The 17,083-nt window shown below is 42.7% G+C and overlaps 2 protein-coding genes across 3 annotated transcripts in view; one reads left to right on the forward strand and one right to left on the reverse strand.

Moving 5' to 3' along the window:
- Positions 1-6,814, forward strand: part of COQ10B (coenzyme Q10B) — a 15,262-nt gene extending 8,448 nt beyond the window's left edge. For both annotated transcript variants that reach the window (XM_075756245.1, XM_075756244.1), the window contains exons 4-5: positions 1,181-1,282; positions 4,311-6,814. In XM_075756245.1, the coding sequence (XP_075612360.1) occupies positions 1,181-1,282; positions 4,311-4,478 (270 nt within the window). In that variant the 3' untranslated portion in view covers positions 4,479-6,814. The remainder of the gene's footprint in view (positions 1-1,180; positions 1,283-4,310) is intronic.
- On the reverse strand, positions 6,516-16,937 carry HSPD1 (heat shock protein family D (Hsp60) member 1). The gene is made up of 12 exons (XM_075756243.1): positions 16,770-16,937; positions 15,655-15,830; positions 12,556-12,808; positions 11,918-12,000; positions 11,134-11,229; positions 10,730-10,823; positions 10,150-10,318; positions 9,695-9,794; positions 8,517-8,762; positions 8,005-8,179; positions 7,202-7,380; positions 6,516-7,110 (listed from the first exon to the last, which is right to left on the reverse strand). The coding sequence occupies exons 2-12, from the start codon at positions 15,826-15,828 to the stop codon at positions 6,958-6,960; spliced, it is 1,722 nt and encodes a 573-aa protein (XP_075612358.1). The 5' UTR covers positions 15,829-15,830; positions 16,770-16,937; the 3' UTR covers positions 6,516-6,957.
- Positions 16,938-17,083: the final 146 nt, after the last annotated feature.

The following is a 17,083-nucleotide window of genomic DNA, read 5'->3' on the forward strand; positions in this document are numbered from 1 at the left end:
AATGGAAAAATCAGACTGCTAGCAGCAGCTCTTGCCACAGAGGAAAGCATGGAATGAGCTTGCTACTTATAAGGTTGGGATACTGGCAATTTTCCCATTCTTCCTGCCCTTTTGGCAGCAGCTGGAAAAACAAGCCCAGCTCCTCATGTCTGAACTTCCCTCTGCACCTCCCCTTTCTGTTGTAGAAGTAGCAAGACGCTGCATCTCATTCCCGGGCAGAAAAGTGTAGGTATTTTTGTGCTGCTTGTTAGTTTTTGAGATGGCTTACCTTATCACTGTTTTCAAACCACGGCAACACCTATTCATCATGGATAGTCTTGTTGGAGCAGAGCTGCTTGTGGTAGCAGTAAGACCTGTGTAAAAAAACAAAAAAAGTGTTAAGCAGTTACAGAAATGCTCTCTAGAAATTCCAAGACAACTGAGACTATGTATTTGGGTTATCTTGAAATATGTGTCTTTTAATCTTTTTCTATCACAAATATTTCCACACAAAATTAGCTATATATGCTAAAAGCAAAATGAGTGAAAATAAGGACCTTGTTGTCATGAAAACTATGAAGCCAACTACTGCAAATACTTTATTGTTTTAAAGTAGGATTGTATGCAAGCACTCCTGAAATATTAGTTAAATATGGCTTGCTAGTAACTACAAGACAACATATAAGCTGATTATGAACTTGAGTATATGGTCTTACTGACTGCATGGTAGCTCTTGATGACAATAGTATCTTGTGACAAAGATCACAGTCAAGTTTGTTTTGATGCTAAGTCTTCCTGTAGCTCAAGACTACCAGTCTATATATCAGTACATAAAAATTTCTATACATGTAATGAAAAAAAAAATAAACCCACTAAATATCCATGTTCTTTGCTTAAAACAATGTTGTTCAAAATTCCAGCATATAGCATTAGCATTATTTTGGTGTTCTGTTCATCATGCTAGAGATCTGTTTTGACTCTCAACACAAAAATTTTTCTTCTCCCTTAAAAGGGATTCAATTACTTTGCTGTAAATGACACTGTGCAAATAGGGTCTTGTGCTGGCTGCGCTATAAGAATAATTTTAACTATGCTGTGACCTTCACTGGTCTAACAAAATGCAAATGCAAGCTTCAGTAATACCAATTTGTCACATCTGTAAAAGCCTAACTGTAGCTTGACTTCTTAAACTTTCTTTTAGGCATCCTGCACAGATGGAAAACTATTTAATCATTTGGAAACAGTGTGGCGTTTCAGCCCAGGTATCCCTGGTTACCCAAGGACATGTACATTGGATTTTTCCGTAAGTGTTGTAATTAAGACTACCACCTGCTTGGAACAGGGCATAGAAACAGTATCTTCAACTCGGGGGTTTTTTGTTTGTTTTTGTTTGAAAGGCTGGTACTAGTTTTGTTGTGGGGATTTTTTTAACCATATATGCATGGAAAACAAGCTAGTTTTAGTCACTACTATAAAAAAAAAATTTGCAAACTTTACCACATGGAAACCACTACAGTGTCCTTTAGAGTCAGCAGTCTTCTGTGAGGTGGCTGCCTGTCATGAAACAGTCTGGGGATTGGTATTTTTCACCATCTCTCTCACTGTACAGTTCTAAACATGCTGACGTTATTAGTCAAATATAGAGGGAGAAATACTAAACATACTTTGCTATTTCTTCTAATCACTCTACAGCCTAAGTGCTCTTGGTACCAGAAAGCAGGTATTTCTCCCATCTGTTCTGTTTGGCCTGCAGTTTGGTCAATTTAATTTCCTGGCTTCCAATTTTACTCTTTCATGTATCAAGTCTTACTTTTTCCTTCTATAATACAAGTATAGTAGATTTTTGCTGGTTTTCTACTCTATGGTGGGATATCACAGCAGCTCAAGACTATTGCTCTTTAAATCCAGTATCTGATTTAGCCTGTTACTCCTAGACAACTTGTTTTCCACTCAAGTTACTGCTTTTCCATTTTGTCTGTCATCACATTTTTTCTTATGTCTTGCAGTGTTAAGAATAGGTGTTGCATTGAGCACATAACTAAGCTGGGGTTCAGAACAGGCTACAAAAGTACACAGAAATGGGTTGATCCTGCTGCCATCTACTGGGATACTCTGCTTTAAAAAAAATATCTTCTATAAATAGGAAAAAGAGCTTTTGGAGTATTTGTAAATTAGCACGTTAATCTCCTTGGGCTAATAACTTTAAACTTATTGCTGTATTGCACTTCATACAGTTCAACAGTAAAAATTAATCAATAGGCACTCAAAAAAATACATTTCTCATGGGATTTGCCAGCAATGTTTGCATGTTATTTGCTCGTGGGATTTGAATTTCTCCAGGCAAATAAGTGCCAGTTCCTGCTACTGACCATACATAAGCTAGCTTTAAATTCAAGCCATAAACTGGTTGAGAAAATCTGAACTAAGCAAGCGCTTAACCCTTATAATCTAAATACTGAGTTTGTGAGGAAAACTTTTCCCCCACCTCATACCCAAGCCATCTTTTGATATTTCAGGTCAAGAACTTCAGTTAAAGGGAGTCAAAACTGGACTTAAAATGCACATTTTCACTTTCTTGAGGAAACACTGTCAATCCTTCTCACTGCTTACCCCATTTTGAGGCAGCAGAAGCAAATGTTGCCAGCTGAGCAGAGAGTTGCCTCACAAGGGCAAGTCCTCAAGGACTCTAACCCTTGCTAGTTACTGACCTGCTGCGTTGCTTGCCTCTGGGCCTCTGCAGATAGGGGTGATAAACATTTCACAAGAAACTTCTCAAAATAGCCTGTGCAATTACAAATACTTGAGAGAGAAAACTTTGATTTCAAGAACACTCGTTTGCTTTAGAAAATGTAATTTGAGGTTTGGGTTATGCTGGTTCCCACAAGCTACTGCATCGCTGTTCTGCCAGCCTGATGGCAGGAGACATACATACAGCAGGGAACTTTTCCAGTTTGGCTTCAGTTCTTAAATGACTTGGTACATAGATTGAAGCACAACACCATTTTTTACCACCTACAAGCTTTGTAGATGTATTCAAGTTTATACGTAGTTACTGAACATGATGCAAACCTCATTATCCCCACTCTGCAGAACTCTATACGCTCTGCATGACAACTCCCAGACTTTCAAAAAGGACATTAATTTTACTGATGCTTGAGGTCAAGCAAATGTAAATGAAGCTACACCTGGCTTACCATCCAAGTGGTTTAATTACTTCTGTTTCACAGTTAATATGCATTATGCACAAGCAACTTGAGAGAAGCTATATTTGTTCCATTTGGCATTTAATCTGCCAATTTCTCAGGAGTGACAACTCTAAAATCTCAGTCCAAAAGACATGCTATAGCAGGAGTGATAAAATCACAGAAGAGCAATCTGTTCCTTTTCCTGAAAATCCCGTAATCATTTCAGGAAGCTGTGTATTTCAAACCAGTGTGATTCCATAGCCTTAGGGGAACGTTATTTAACTAGAGAAAGGCCAGCACAGCACAAAAGCATCACTGAAGGCTATTTAACATAAAAGTGACCGTTTCTTTTTAGAGTGGAGAAAGCAGACTGCCTGTGCCCCTGCCATAACAGTTTAATTGTAAGATTCAGTAAGCTGAAAGAAAACGTAGGCGATCTGAGCACCGCAGTGGGAGGCCTAAGGGCTTGGTACAGGGGACTTCACCTGTGTGTCTGTACTCTGACATTGGCTGCCCGTCAGGACAGCAAAGGTCGAGAGCAGGTGGTGTTCAGGGAGGAGACATGGCACACAAAAGCAAATTTGTTCCTTTAGTCAGTAAATTGCTCTTGTTTGAACATGCCATAACTACAGCTACCAAGATGGAAAGACCGATTTAAAATGGTGGTATTTAATAGGTAACTATTTCAAGCTACTTTTAAATGCCTCTTGGGTTTGCTCCAGCTTACCTCTGAGCCTGCTGTCTTGCCATGCAGGATTTTCTTCAGATAACTTTTGTCCGCAAGTGAATTCTGTGTGTAAAGTAACCAAGTTATTGTTTGTCAGTAGCTTTTCATTATCTCTAATCTTTTACTTATGTTTTGCAATGCATCATTTATTAAGTAAAATACAGCTAGATAAATGGAAACAATTACTTTAGAGAACAGAACAAAATTCTTCTAATTGAAAAGTCCAGGGAGATAGTACCCTGACCAAGGAATAAGGCTTTTCTTCACACACCCACCCAGTTTGGTTTTAACTGTTTTTTCTCCCACAGCTTACTTGCAGACTAACTGGAGATTCTTTAATGAAGCTGGTCTATTTGTAACAGCATTTTACCACTACAGCAGATACAGGAAAACAAGTTCTTCTCTACTTTCTTAAACAGGTTTCATTTGAATTTCGTTCACTTCTACACTCAAAACTTGCTACGCTATTTTTTGATGAAGTGGTAAAGCAGATGGTAGCTGCCTTTGAAAGAAGAGCATCCAAACTCCACGGCCCAGAAACAAACATACCTCGGGAGCTAATGCTTCATGAAGTTCATCAAACATAAAGTGGAAAGTTGTAACAACCTCCATTATAAACTTGTTTGTCCAAGAGATGCCATGCTCCTTCTTTAGGGCATCTATCTCAGATCCGAGCTTTGAGTGTGATTATATACTGTACAACACCCGTCAGCCAGCTGTATATAGAATGTTCAAACTGCAATCAAGTGCAACTTCAGGTGTTACCAGTGACAGACAGTGGGCAGCTACTCTAACACAAGGTATCTCAGGCTGCCCTTTGTGAACTTGCCAAAGGGTTTGTGTAGTCACAGTGTAAGTTCTGCCTTATCCAAGCTCACGGGGTTTTTCAGCATTGAAACATACTAACTCAAGTTTCAGTTAGCAGTAGTGTGAACGTAACCGCAACTCTGGCCAAGGGAAGGGAAACCGACATTCACCTCTGAGGAGCATGGAATAGTTTGTCAAGCATGGAGTAGCAGGTGCTTTTCATCCAAGTGAATGACAAGGGTAAGTCAGGAGTCTCCAACCAGCAACTGCAATAGAAAAAACAACACAGCGTGAACACTGAATTTTCAGAACTGAAGCGTAAGGGGTGCACAAGTTCGAGTGCAGCAGTTTCAGCTGTAGCAGTGGTTCTTGGCTGGCTGGGCTCCAGCCACTGCTGAATTTGTTGTTTGGCAAGCTGAACTTGCCTACCTGCCCCTCTGTCACAGTCACACATTGCACTTTAGTTATGGTAGATATGTTTTATCTAATGCAAACCATTCCCAGTTCTAACACAACTTTAAACCAAGTAAATAAACGTTACCTCCTTGAGAACTGGGGCAGGGATGCACAGTGTTCTGTACCACAGTGCTGTCCTCCTTGGAAGGAGGGAACACTTGTGCAGACAAGCACACCCATGGCCAGCTGTCACAAAAACATACAACAGAGAGCTAAACCATGGTTCTTGGGGGTAGTTTTTTCAGTACCGTACTACCATTTAACTACCAGTCCATGATGATGGTACCAGCCATCTTGATTAATTTTTAGTAGTTTTATTCCTTACATTAAAATTCTCTTTCCAGTCTCTGAAGAAATGTAAGTGAATAGGTTTGAAGAGATTGTAAATCCTGTCTCTCTGCTGCCTTGCTTTACCTATTTCCCTACTGAAATTGGGTGAAGCTTCAGGTCAGGTGTTGAAGCTGGTCTTTTCTCCAAGGTGTCCATAACCCACATGGGTTACTACAGCATAACATATCAGTATGGTTCAGCACAAAAACAGGCCTGAAGTAGTTTCAAGCCATTTAAGTACTTTTCCAGAAAAAGCAATTGAAACTTCACACATCCTATCTGTGAAGTTCATACTGAAGGTGGGAACCTGGGAAAGCAACAGCTGGATTGAGGTCAGTTTTCCCCCGTGCTTGTTTGTGGAGACAGAGTTAAACATACACAAGTTGAGGAACACCATTGTTTTGAAGTTTGGAAAGCAGAAAAGACCACCCATCCACGTCATGAGCTGTGTCAGGTGAAAGAACACAGTAAGGGGTAAAGCTAGCTGTCATTTTTATGGGTAAAGAAACATCTAGTGCAAAACAATTCAAACTAAATCCTGGAGCCCACTACCAGAAAGCTAGAAGAACACGGTGGAACTCTCAAGGCAAAGAGGTAACCACATACAACACTTGCACAAGCATTAAAAAACCCCACAACCTTTTCTTAGCAAAGAAAACGTACCTGTTTCAATACCCTGGGGGCACTTTCTCTCCCACAGCACTGTGGAAGATGCACTGGGTCTGTTCCAGCACATGAAACAAGCGTTCTAGACAGGGCAAAATAAAGTCAGTGCACATGCCTTATTTTCATAGCATTGTTTAATATTGCAAAGAACTGTAGTGTCAGTTCAGCGTAGCCATTTCTTACCAAATTTCAAGTCACTTTATTTCTCAGAAACATTCTAGACAAAGGAATGTTTCCTGCAGGGAAAGGGCCTGTGATTTCCAAGCACGAGTGTCAGATTTCTGGTACATCTTAGGAGCAGCAGGTTATCAGGGTTCTCCTGTGACTACGGCTTTGCGTGCATATGAATAAGGTGATACATGTCATAACTTTTGAGCAGTTTGTTTTATTACATAAAGGTCACATAACTGTATATTTGCCTACTTTGTACACAATTGCCTAGTCTCACACACAGTGGCTTCCAAGTTCTTCCTAGTACTGGCAAGCACCAATAAATTCTGAAACAGAATATCAAGTGCCTTAAGTTTAAATCGGGACCTCGGTAGATGGATCTTGCACCCAGGTATCAGGAATGTACAAATGTCTTTATTCAAAAAATACAAAATAAATTATCTGTAGGCATGGACAATGACTGTAAACAATTACACGTGTTAAATGAAATCCAGTAACTGATGGTTACAGTGATTCTTTTAAACACCAGCCTCACTTCAGTCACTATCCACCCTCTTGCACTGACAGCCAAAGTTTTTAAAGTCAGAACTGTCAGTCTTAAACACCATGGCTCATGATGCATCCCTAGCCCAGGAATTAGAACATGCCACCTCCCATCCCTCCACCCATCCCACCCATCCCACCCATTGCCGGCTCCTTTTCTTCCTTAGGGATTTCAGTCACCACTGCTTCTGCTGTTGATAAGAGAGACGCAACACCTGCAGCATCCATCAGAGCAGTTCTCACAACCTAAAAATAGAAAAGAAAGAACTTAATACCTGCTGACTATCATAGGAGCTGGGAGGAAGGACAGCTGAGAATTCAGACTGGTTTGGGTTACCTTTGTTGGGTCTATGATTCCTTTCTCTACCATATTTACAAAGTCCCCAAGCATTGCATCATAGCCAACTTCTGATGGACTCTGCAGGATTTTTTCAACTATTAGTGATCCTTCGACACCTGCATTCTTTGCAATAGTCATTGCTGGGATTTTCAGTGTTCTCTTTATTATTTCAATGCCTGTAAGAAAAAGGGTGTTTAGCATTACATATTACATAGGCCGCTCCTATTGCCAAAGCAGGCCTTCATGTGCTGGAGATGAATCCAAGGAGAGAACCCTCTGAGCAAGAGCATAAGCTATTTTTATCAGTTCCAGGGGGGAGAAAAAAAAAAAAAAAGAGTTCTCTGCTACTTGACATTTGTCAACAAATAAAACAATACATTGCAGGGTATTCCCACACATTTTAGTTTTACTTCTGCAAAAGGTGGTAAGGAGCGTTATTATTGTAACATGGCACAAAGCCTTCTTCCATGGATTTGCCATACAATCTCTTAAGCATTCTTAGATTTTGTCTGCCTGCAGTGGCTGTAACAGTCAACTCTCCTTTACTGAATGGCTTGTAATTCTTTGCAGGCAGTAGTGCTGCTTTATTGGTATTGGTCTTTTCACATCCAAGTAAGGGACACACTGAGGGTCCTTCCCACCATAATGCAGAGACCGCCATGCCAAGGGGATATGAGGTTCTAAAGCTCAAGTAACTAAAAGCTCCCTAAGAGCAATCTATATTTATTCTTACAAAGCCTCAGGACAGAAGAAAGGGTATTCTTAACACTTCACCACACACACTGGAATCATTTACTTACCGATTTTCTGATCTTCGTTGGCTGGAGCTAAAGCATCTAATGCTGGAATGCAGCGAAGCAGTGCACAGCCACCACCTGGAACAATGCCTTCCTCCACAGCAGCACGGGTGGCGTTCAGGGCATCGGTAACTCTGTCTTTCTTCTCATTCACTTCAACATCACTTGTGCCACCGACCTACAACAAGCAAGCCACACGTCAAGGCATGCACAAGGAGCCTGAGGGGGAGAGCACTGCTGGCTATGGAACCCCTGCTGCAAAACTAAACAGTCATTGACTGAAAAGTGCCAGAAAGCAAACCCACGCCCTCCCACTGGCTGTGGGTCTTTTGTGCCTCAGCACACAATTTTAGTTGATTATTTCATCAAGCTCTTAATACCAAGGTGTAGTACTATGATAAGCCACATTCCTTATCCAAATCAACTGCTAAGATGATGAGACAACCACACAGTAGTAACTTGATTAGCAATCAAAGACTGATACCACCCCTTTCCTAAGAAGTTGAACTTCTCACCTTCAATACCGCTACCCCATCAGAGAGTTTGGCCAATCGCTCATTCAGTTTCTCTTTTTCATAGTCACTTGTGGTAACTTCCAGCTGTTCAATAATTTCTTGAATACGTTTTTCAATTTGAGCCTTCTCACCCTTCCCCTTTAGAAGCATGGTGTCATCTTTCGTCACAATGACCTCTCCAACTTTACCAAAGTCATGAGGCTGAATATCTTCCACATTTAGGCTCAGACCCTCTTCTCCAAACACCTGAGGCAAATTATATGAAAAGTTGGAATTGACAGCTTCTCCATACAGGAATGTTTTATTTATAGACACACAAAGACACACAGCAGGCTAACAGCGCAAAATAGTCCCACTACTGCAGCTAAGTTGAACAAAATGCTTCCCTTTTCCTAACAGAGTCCAGGCAGGCAAGTACCTCCCAAACTGGCCCTCACGGAATAGGGAGCTGCCAACTTCTCATTCATGACTGACTAATGTCACTCTCAGATTCAGAGTGCCTGGAAAGCAGTTAGCTGTGTTACTGCGTCCTCCCCGTATTTCCAGAGGTTTTGAATGTTGGCACTAAACTGGCTTTAGAATGGAGTTTGCTCGTTTTGTTACTTTATGCTCCATGTAGCTTAAACACTAAATTGTCTTTCAATAACCACCTTTGGATCCCAGTATCATACTATGATTTTGAAGTGTGTAAAAAAAAAAAGCAGCATAAAGGGACACTAATCAGCACATCAAGTGTTTGAGAAGTTGAGTACAAAAGAAAATTATCCAGTCTATTCCAAACATTTAAAAGAATTCTATTTGCCATACTTGAGTCTGGGCAGTTATGAGACAGTCTTATAAGGTGGCAAGAAAGCTTTGCTATTTCCTTGATGTTCCTCCTTCCCCTTAACAACCTAAACGCTACAAGGAAATAGTGTGTAACTTCAATCAAAGTTACAGTCAGTCAGTTAAAAGGACATATTACTCGTGGTTGGTCTTATTACACAGTTATGATCAATATCCGCATTTAAAAAAAAAAAAGTCAAACATCAGAGTTACTGTTACATTTTTGAAAGAACAGGACACAGCCCGCAATGCAGCAAATACAACCCATGGACCTAAATACATACGTTCTTTTCTTCCTTGAATACCATTAGCATTTCTTAGAGCAAAGGGCCAGTTAAAACATCATTACTTACAGCACCACCTGTAGCAATTGCCATATCCTTAAGCTGGTTTTTCCTGTTGTCACCAAATCCTGGTGCTTTTACAGCAACAACCTGAAGACCAACCTTCAGTCTGAAGAGAAGAATTCAGAGAGCAACATTCCATGTGTGTTCAGAGAACGAGTCTTAATTACTAAAACAGGTTATTCCAGTACAGCTCTAACAATCAAGCAAATCAAGAGACCTTCATGAATTGAGCTGGTTTGGCTCAAAAAGGTAAGTTAGGAAGCAACTGAAATTCTGTCTGAACTGATACAAAGTACGGCAACGTACAAGAGTTGCTGTTTCTTTCATACTGATAAGAGAACAGACAACAGTACTATGCTGTAGCAAATTCAAATACACACTTTTGGATGTATTCCTTTAAAAGGACGAACACACACACACAAAGCAGTATTTGTCTGAAAGTACAGATTTTTAAGCCTCACCTGTTCAAGACTAGAGTGCTGAGGGCTTCTCCATCAACATCTTCAGCAATAATGACCAAAGGTTTGCGGTGAGCGTTGGCAATTTCAAGAGCTGGTACTATGGACTGTACACTAGAAATTTTCTTTTCACTGATTAAAACATAAGCATCCTGGAATTCACATTTCTGCCCTGCAGAAACAATATGCATTATCTGAACAGTCCTATTATAAAACCATATCAAGCATTCTCTTAAGCTTCAGAAGCTACTTTGGAGCAACTTTTGCACTTCTCAACAGCATTAATAAGAGATACAAATTGTTTTCTCCAAGACTCCACTTTCAATTCTACACCGTTCTGGAGTGTTGCAGGCCAGCTTGATGTTAGCATGGGCACTGTCCACACTTAGCAGAGCAGGAAGAAGAAACAAACCACAGACTACAAGTTTTTACCAAGAGTTAAAAGTTTCTGATAAGGAAGGACCCCGCTGTCCTATTGCCATGGCAGGTAGTATAACAGATTGTGAAGTCATAGTGACAGGTAGTTATTTCTAACTTAGAAGAGCCACCGTAAGGTATTTGACACGTGTTACTGTTAACTCACCTTTGGTTGTATTAATAAAATATGGAGAGATGTAGCCTCTGTCAAATTTCATACCCTCAATGATTTCCAATTCATCATTTAGAGTTTTTCCATCCTGTTTAGATGCAAGAAAGTCTGCATTAAGGATCCCTTTACTACTAAAGGCACAAGTACATTTTTAGCATACTATGCATAACAGAACAAAAGGCTCTGCACCACATGGCAGTTTTATGTGCTTCCCCCTTCAAAATAACAGGATTGCAAGAGGGAACAGCAATCAAACCCTGATCTGAAGGAGCTGGGGAGGGAGGAATTATGGTGAGATACCATATGTGAGCAGCAGCAGCTACATCAGACAGCACAAAAGCCAGCCCTAACGGGAAGAGATGGTCACTGCACTTAGTCTGTACGTTGGCAGTTCTTACCTTGACAGTGATTACACCCTTTCTTCCAACTTTCTTCATTGCATCAGAAATTATATTCCCAATTTCCTGATCTCCATTTGCTGATATTGTGGCAACCTGAAACAGTAAGCCATTTAATCTCATTTCACACCAGTGATTTGTTTCCTCACTATAAAGAAAATGAGAACAACTATTTTCAATTCTCCCATTTCCTGACAAAGAAAGGCAGCTGACCATAGCACACCAGGATCCAAGACCTCCGTTAGAAGGGCTAACGGCTCTTGGGCTGCTCGAGCACAGGGCCAGAGCCCACACACTGGGCTCAGGCAACACACACAGGCCATCTGAATCTGCAGCCACAGGGAGAAATAAGCCACCAAGGCCAACACACTGAGACCCAGTTGGGCACCCACCTCGACCTGAGCCTCCCACAGCAAATCCGCAGCACTCCCAGAAGTCTGCCATCCCCTCCCATCCACAAACACATCTCTGCTCTCATCAATTCTTCCCAAGTACACGCATTTATGTTTTAAGACCGTATTTTGGAATTAGACTTGAAGATGAGAAAGAACGACCTACTTCTGAACTTCTAGCAGTGTAGTTGAAGTGACCGGGAATTTTAAATAACTCAAGAAAATGAACGCATTACCACGAAGATCATTCAATGAAACATACTCTGGATCTTGATATATAAATAGCTAGGTGTCATACACCCACAACCTACCTCCATTAAACCTGACTTCACAGAACTTTTTCTGAAGAATAGCTACATAAAGTTGGTTTAAATGTTTGGGTTTTTTCCTACCTGTGCAATTTCTTCTGGAGTTGTTACAGGTTTAGACAGCTTCTTCAGTTCAGCTATGACAGCATCAACTGCAAGCATCACCCCTAAAGATGAACACAATACTTGTGAATGAATAAAACAAGCTATACAGCACAGAAAAACCCCCACAAACAGGTTAAGTTTCAAACCAAAGTCCGCATTGCCAAAACGCATCAAGTTTGCATGTTTAAAAACAAGTGACTGGCAGTTCTAGTTCATATTGTCATTTGTATACCTAGTGATAATTTTTTTTGAATTGGTGTGACATACTTTCCATCATGATCGAAATTTAGGGCAGATTTATTTGCATGATACATGGTATCAGTAAATTTATATATTTATCAGAAATTACATGCAGAAATGGCTTTAAATGGAGTTTACCTATGACAAATTGAACAAGTTAACTGCATGTAAAATAATAAAATGATTAGAAAAACAAAAAATTGTTCAGAGTAAGTAACATAACAAACAAGTGAGTTCCCTACGCCTCACTCTTCATATGAAGCTGTATGTGGCTCTTCAAGAAGGTGGCAACTTATTCAGGAAGCCAGTCAAATTTAGTATATGAAGAGTAAAAAGACAGTAATTAAACACTAAAAACAAGGGAAAAAAAAAATTACCCCTCCTGATTTCTACTGGATTAGCTCCTTTGCTGATCTTCTCAAAGCCTTCCTTGGCAATAGCACGTGCAAGTACCGTTGCAGTAGTAGTACCATCTCCTGCTTCTTCATTTGTATTGTTGGCAACATCCTGAACTAACCTGGCTCCAATATTTTTGTATTTGTCTTTCAAGTCAATTGCCTTTGCTACGGTCACACCGTCTTTCGTCACTTTGGGACTTCCCCAGCTTTGCTCGATAATAACTGTTCTTCCCTAGAGTGACAAAGAACAAATATTAATCAAAGCCACATAATCCACAGCACGTTACTCAAAGAGTTCAACTGAAGATGAAGATCCTTTTGAACAGCCACAGCTAAACAGAAATATCACCTTGCACAGAGCTTTCAGCTGGGACTTTTTTCAAGCACACACATTACCAGAGTCCTGCAAAACCAGAAAAATGACTCAAAGGCTTTATGCTTTCACAGAATGAGGCTTCATTCCCCAGCCATAATGCCTAATACCAGACTCAGAAGCCTGCAACTAAAGTAAAACTGGCCTTACAGAGGAAAATAATTGAATCTAACACCAGTATTTTCCCCTAAAATTAAAATATAGTAACATACTGAACTAACTTTTCAAAATTTCCATCGAACCACAATAAAAAGTCTACGTGCTTGAAAAACAAATACAAAGCTCAATTCATTGCATCTTCTGGGAAAAACAAAACAAAACAAAACCCAGATACTTGCAAGCCTTATTAGTACTGAAAAAAGAGAACTGACACTACATAACAAGTTTGTGTTACTGTGTTGCAGTAATTTCTCAAACCTTGGAAGTTAACAAGCCTTTTTTCTCTTTGCCCACACCTGGACGTAACTAAAAAGCTGGACTATCCTATGCAATAGATACAGACCCACGGGAAGCTAGGGACCATACAGGAAACACAGGGCAGATGCACCTGCACAAGAGGATTGCTTGTTCCCAAGCGCATTCAATAGCTCGACTCTGCCCCAGTGAGTCACGTTCCAGCTTTAGCTGGAGGCAGTAGAAGTGTGAGGAGCCACCTCTGGTCCACTCCTGCCCTGACGCTCTTCAGCTATCATGACAGCCACAGCTGCCAGAAGAGGGGAATGGAGAGCAGCTGCCCACCTCGCCACTCTCGCTCCCAGCTGACTTTGCACAAGCCCCCTCACCTCTGACCACACTCCTAGCTGAGCAGACGCCAGCATGTCTTCAGCTCCAACCAGAGTTGTGATCACATGCCAAGCGAGCTAGCTAAGGGCTCCCATACAGTGCACTACCACTATGGTGCACTGTGTTCCTTGCCTGCACAGAGCCCACCCGCATCAGCCTCAGTGATTTAACTAACTTTGGATTCCTGCCACACACCCTGAAGTACAACTGGCCCTAGAAGCTGCAAAAGAAACGTTAAGCTTCAGTTACTGATACTGAACTTGCAGAAGAGCTTATGTAATTCTAAGTCTGTGCTATAAAACAATTATGCCAAAACAATGCATAATCCAACTTTTTACTGCTATTTTGTTTCACCTGCACTTCTCCTAAGTCTAAAAGTGGTTCAAGAGCAAGAAAATCCTCTCTGGAGGATCCTGCTACTGTTAAGTTCTTCATGCAGTCTCTTCTTGTTTTGCTTAATTTTATTCTCTATTTGGACATGGTCTTATTCCAGATGTTTGGTAGCTATGAGGACAGCAACACAACAAAATCTACTTATATCTGATCACATTAAAGGACTTACACTCAACCAACACTTTAACTGTGTTTCTGAAAAAAGGAACGCCACCAGTAAATACACCCGCATTTCAAATGATCCTACATACCAAGAATTCAAGTGCTCACATAAACTAGTTCTGACAAAGCAAACACTATGTTGGCAGCAATATCAAAAGATTGCATGAGACTGCAAACCACGTTTCTTTGAATATAGAACAGTGCCAAAGGGAAGTCTCCTCACCAGAGTGATATTTCTTAAAAATGCTAGAAGCAGAATCAGGCATTACAGTACAATCCCTGAATTTCTACAAAGAAACAGAGAACAGATAAAGTGAGAACACTGGAACAAAACCCCCACAAAGTTACAGTAAGTTGCATCAGGACCTGCCCTTGAACCAGTGCATTAGAACTGTGCTTAGGCATTCACAAAGCAGCCTGATCCAAAAAAACAAGAGTTAAATTAACTGACTACACTTAAACTTTGTTCCTTTATGGAAAACAGCCACAGCTTGCTGATCACTGTTCCTTAACCTTCACCTGCTCAGCTTATGGCGTTTTTGCCTTTGAATAAAGCTAAAGAGCACTGAAGATGTGCAAGAAATACATGAATGAATTTTACTAAGGCCAAGCAGCCTTGAGAACTACTGTACCTATGCTGTTATTATACGGAAGAGATATTCCTATGAGCCCAAAGTCAGCGCTCTTCTGTAAAAAAGGAATCTCATTTCAAGCCTTACTGCACGTTGCATGACTATGCAGAATACAGTAGCTAGTTTTTCAAAAGACCTAGAACTTACAGGGAATCATACACTATATTCTGTCCTATTAAGCAACATAACAATATGTTGCGTAATAATATGTTGCTTTCACTGAAGCTGATATTTACCAGCCAACTGAAAACTCACCATTACACTTCCGATGTTTCTTTTATCTTGTTAATACTAAAAGATAAAGTGATACAAACCCATTATTCCTAAAAAATAAATAAAATAAAATCACATGCTAATGAACCCACCTAATGATACAGATAGCTAAATTATGTACTGCATTGTTACAAGCTATCAGCTGAGCTCTGGTAACCTATTATGAACATCCCTTTAACCCTCAAACCGTTTAAACAAATATACTGCACCTTTCACAGCAATCCAATTAATTTTACTTTGCTACTACAAAAAGCACATGCACTATCATCCCGGTTCAGGTGACCAAAATGAGAACATGGCTGCTTGCAGTGGTTTGTCCATACCCCTACATCTCTGTGTTACAGATCTGCAGATGGTAAATCCTGTATTTCTATTGAGGAAAAAATAAAAACTGTTTTTTACTACAGTGTTTTTAACCAGGTCGAAGTGCTAACATAAAACAAATGCAAAGTCTTCTGTTACCTTTGGCCCCATGGTGACAGCTACAGCATCTGCTAGAAGATCTACTCCTTGAAGCATAAGAGCTCTAGCATCTGCTCCGAACTTAACATCTTTTGCATATGCTCGCGTTAGATGGGGGGCAAGTGCTCTGGACACTGGCCTTATCTGACGGAGCACTGTAGATAAACGGAGCATGTCTGAAAAATTAAAACAAATCCAGAGAAAAATGTAAGCATTATGTTCTTGCACAGCTACTTCTAGAATACAAAAGGAGAAAATGGATTTAGGAAGTAAAGCAAGTGACAATGAACTATCAGTTTTTCGACTGGCTGAAGCACAGCCACACAAGCAACTGCAAGCGAGAGAGCTGGGGAGCCCAGATCATCAGGGCACGATCTGGGCTGCAGCAGCTCCTCACTGAGCAGCCTCCAGCGACTCCGAGCTCCTCCCGCCGGGCCTTCCCTGGCAGAAAGGCCGGGAAACCGCAAGGGCTCCGCGGAAGACCAGCACCTCGGTTTGCCAGGCGGCTCCCCGCCCGGCAGCGGCTCAGCCAGCTGCGTGGCGCCGTCCCGACGGACACCGGGCGAGGCTCCCGCCGAGCGGCTCCTTGTCGCAAGGGCAGCCCGCGCCACGCGGCCGGACGAGGGGAGGCGAAGGGCCGCGGCCGCCGCCCCGGGGCGCGGAACGACGGAAAGGGGCGCCGGGGCCCTGCCGGGCCACCCCCTCCCCCGGGCGGGCGGGACGGGCCCTCCGGCCACATGTCCCCATCCGTCAGGACACGCGCAGCAAGGTCAAGAGCCGCTCGCCCCCTGCCGCCAGCCCGGCCGCGCTGCACCGCCGGGGCCCCGCCGCGCCAGCATCGCCCCCAGGCGGGTGGGGACGGGGGAGGCCCGGTCCGGCCGCAGCGCCCGTGCTCGCCGCCGCCCCTCTCCACCCGCCGCGCGCAAGCGGCCGTTAGCGCCACGCGCTCGGAACAGGCACGGCCGTTAACCGCGCGGGCACTCCTCCCCCCCCCCAACGGCAACCGCTGCCGCAGGAGAAACGGGCCAGGGACAGCACCCCCTCCCCGGGCAGGGCAGGGCAGGGCAGGGCAGGGCAGGGCAGGGCAGGGCAGGCCGCTGTGCTCCCGCGCTCACCTGCGGGCAGTGCTGGGGGAGCAGCAGGCGCCTCCGCCGTCCGGACTCAAAGCTGAGCGAGCAGGTCTGCGCGCAGTAGCGGGAAGGCGCTCGGCACTCACCGCCTCTGCCCCGCCCCCAGCCAGGCACCGACCCATGTGGGGCTCCGCACCGCCCGGCCCGGGAACCAGCATAGCCGCCGCGGCTCCGCCCCTGGCGGGAGGAGGGCGGCGGTCCGCCCACAGCCCTCCTGCAGGACTGGGGCGCCGGACGCGCTGCGCGCATGCGCGGCGAGCTACAGCACGAATCACTCAGGTTCCGGGGCCCGCCAATTC

Source organism: Balearica regulorum, chromosome 6, assembly GCF_011004875.1.
Source record: "Balearica regulorum gibbericeps isolate bBalReg1 chromosome 6, bBalReg1.pri, whole genome shotgun sequence".
NCBI classification, from domain to species: Eukaryota; Metazoa; Chordata; class Aves; order Gruiformes; family Gruidae; genus Balearica; species Balearica regulorum.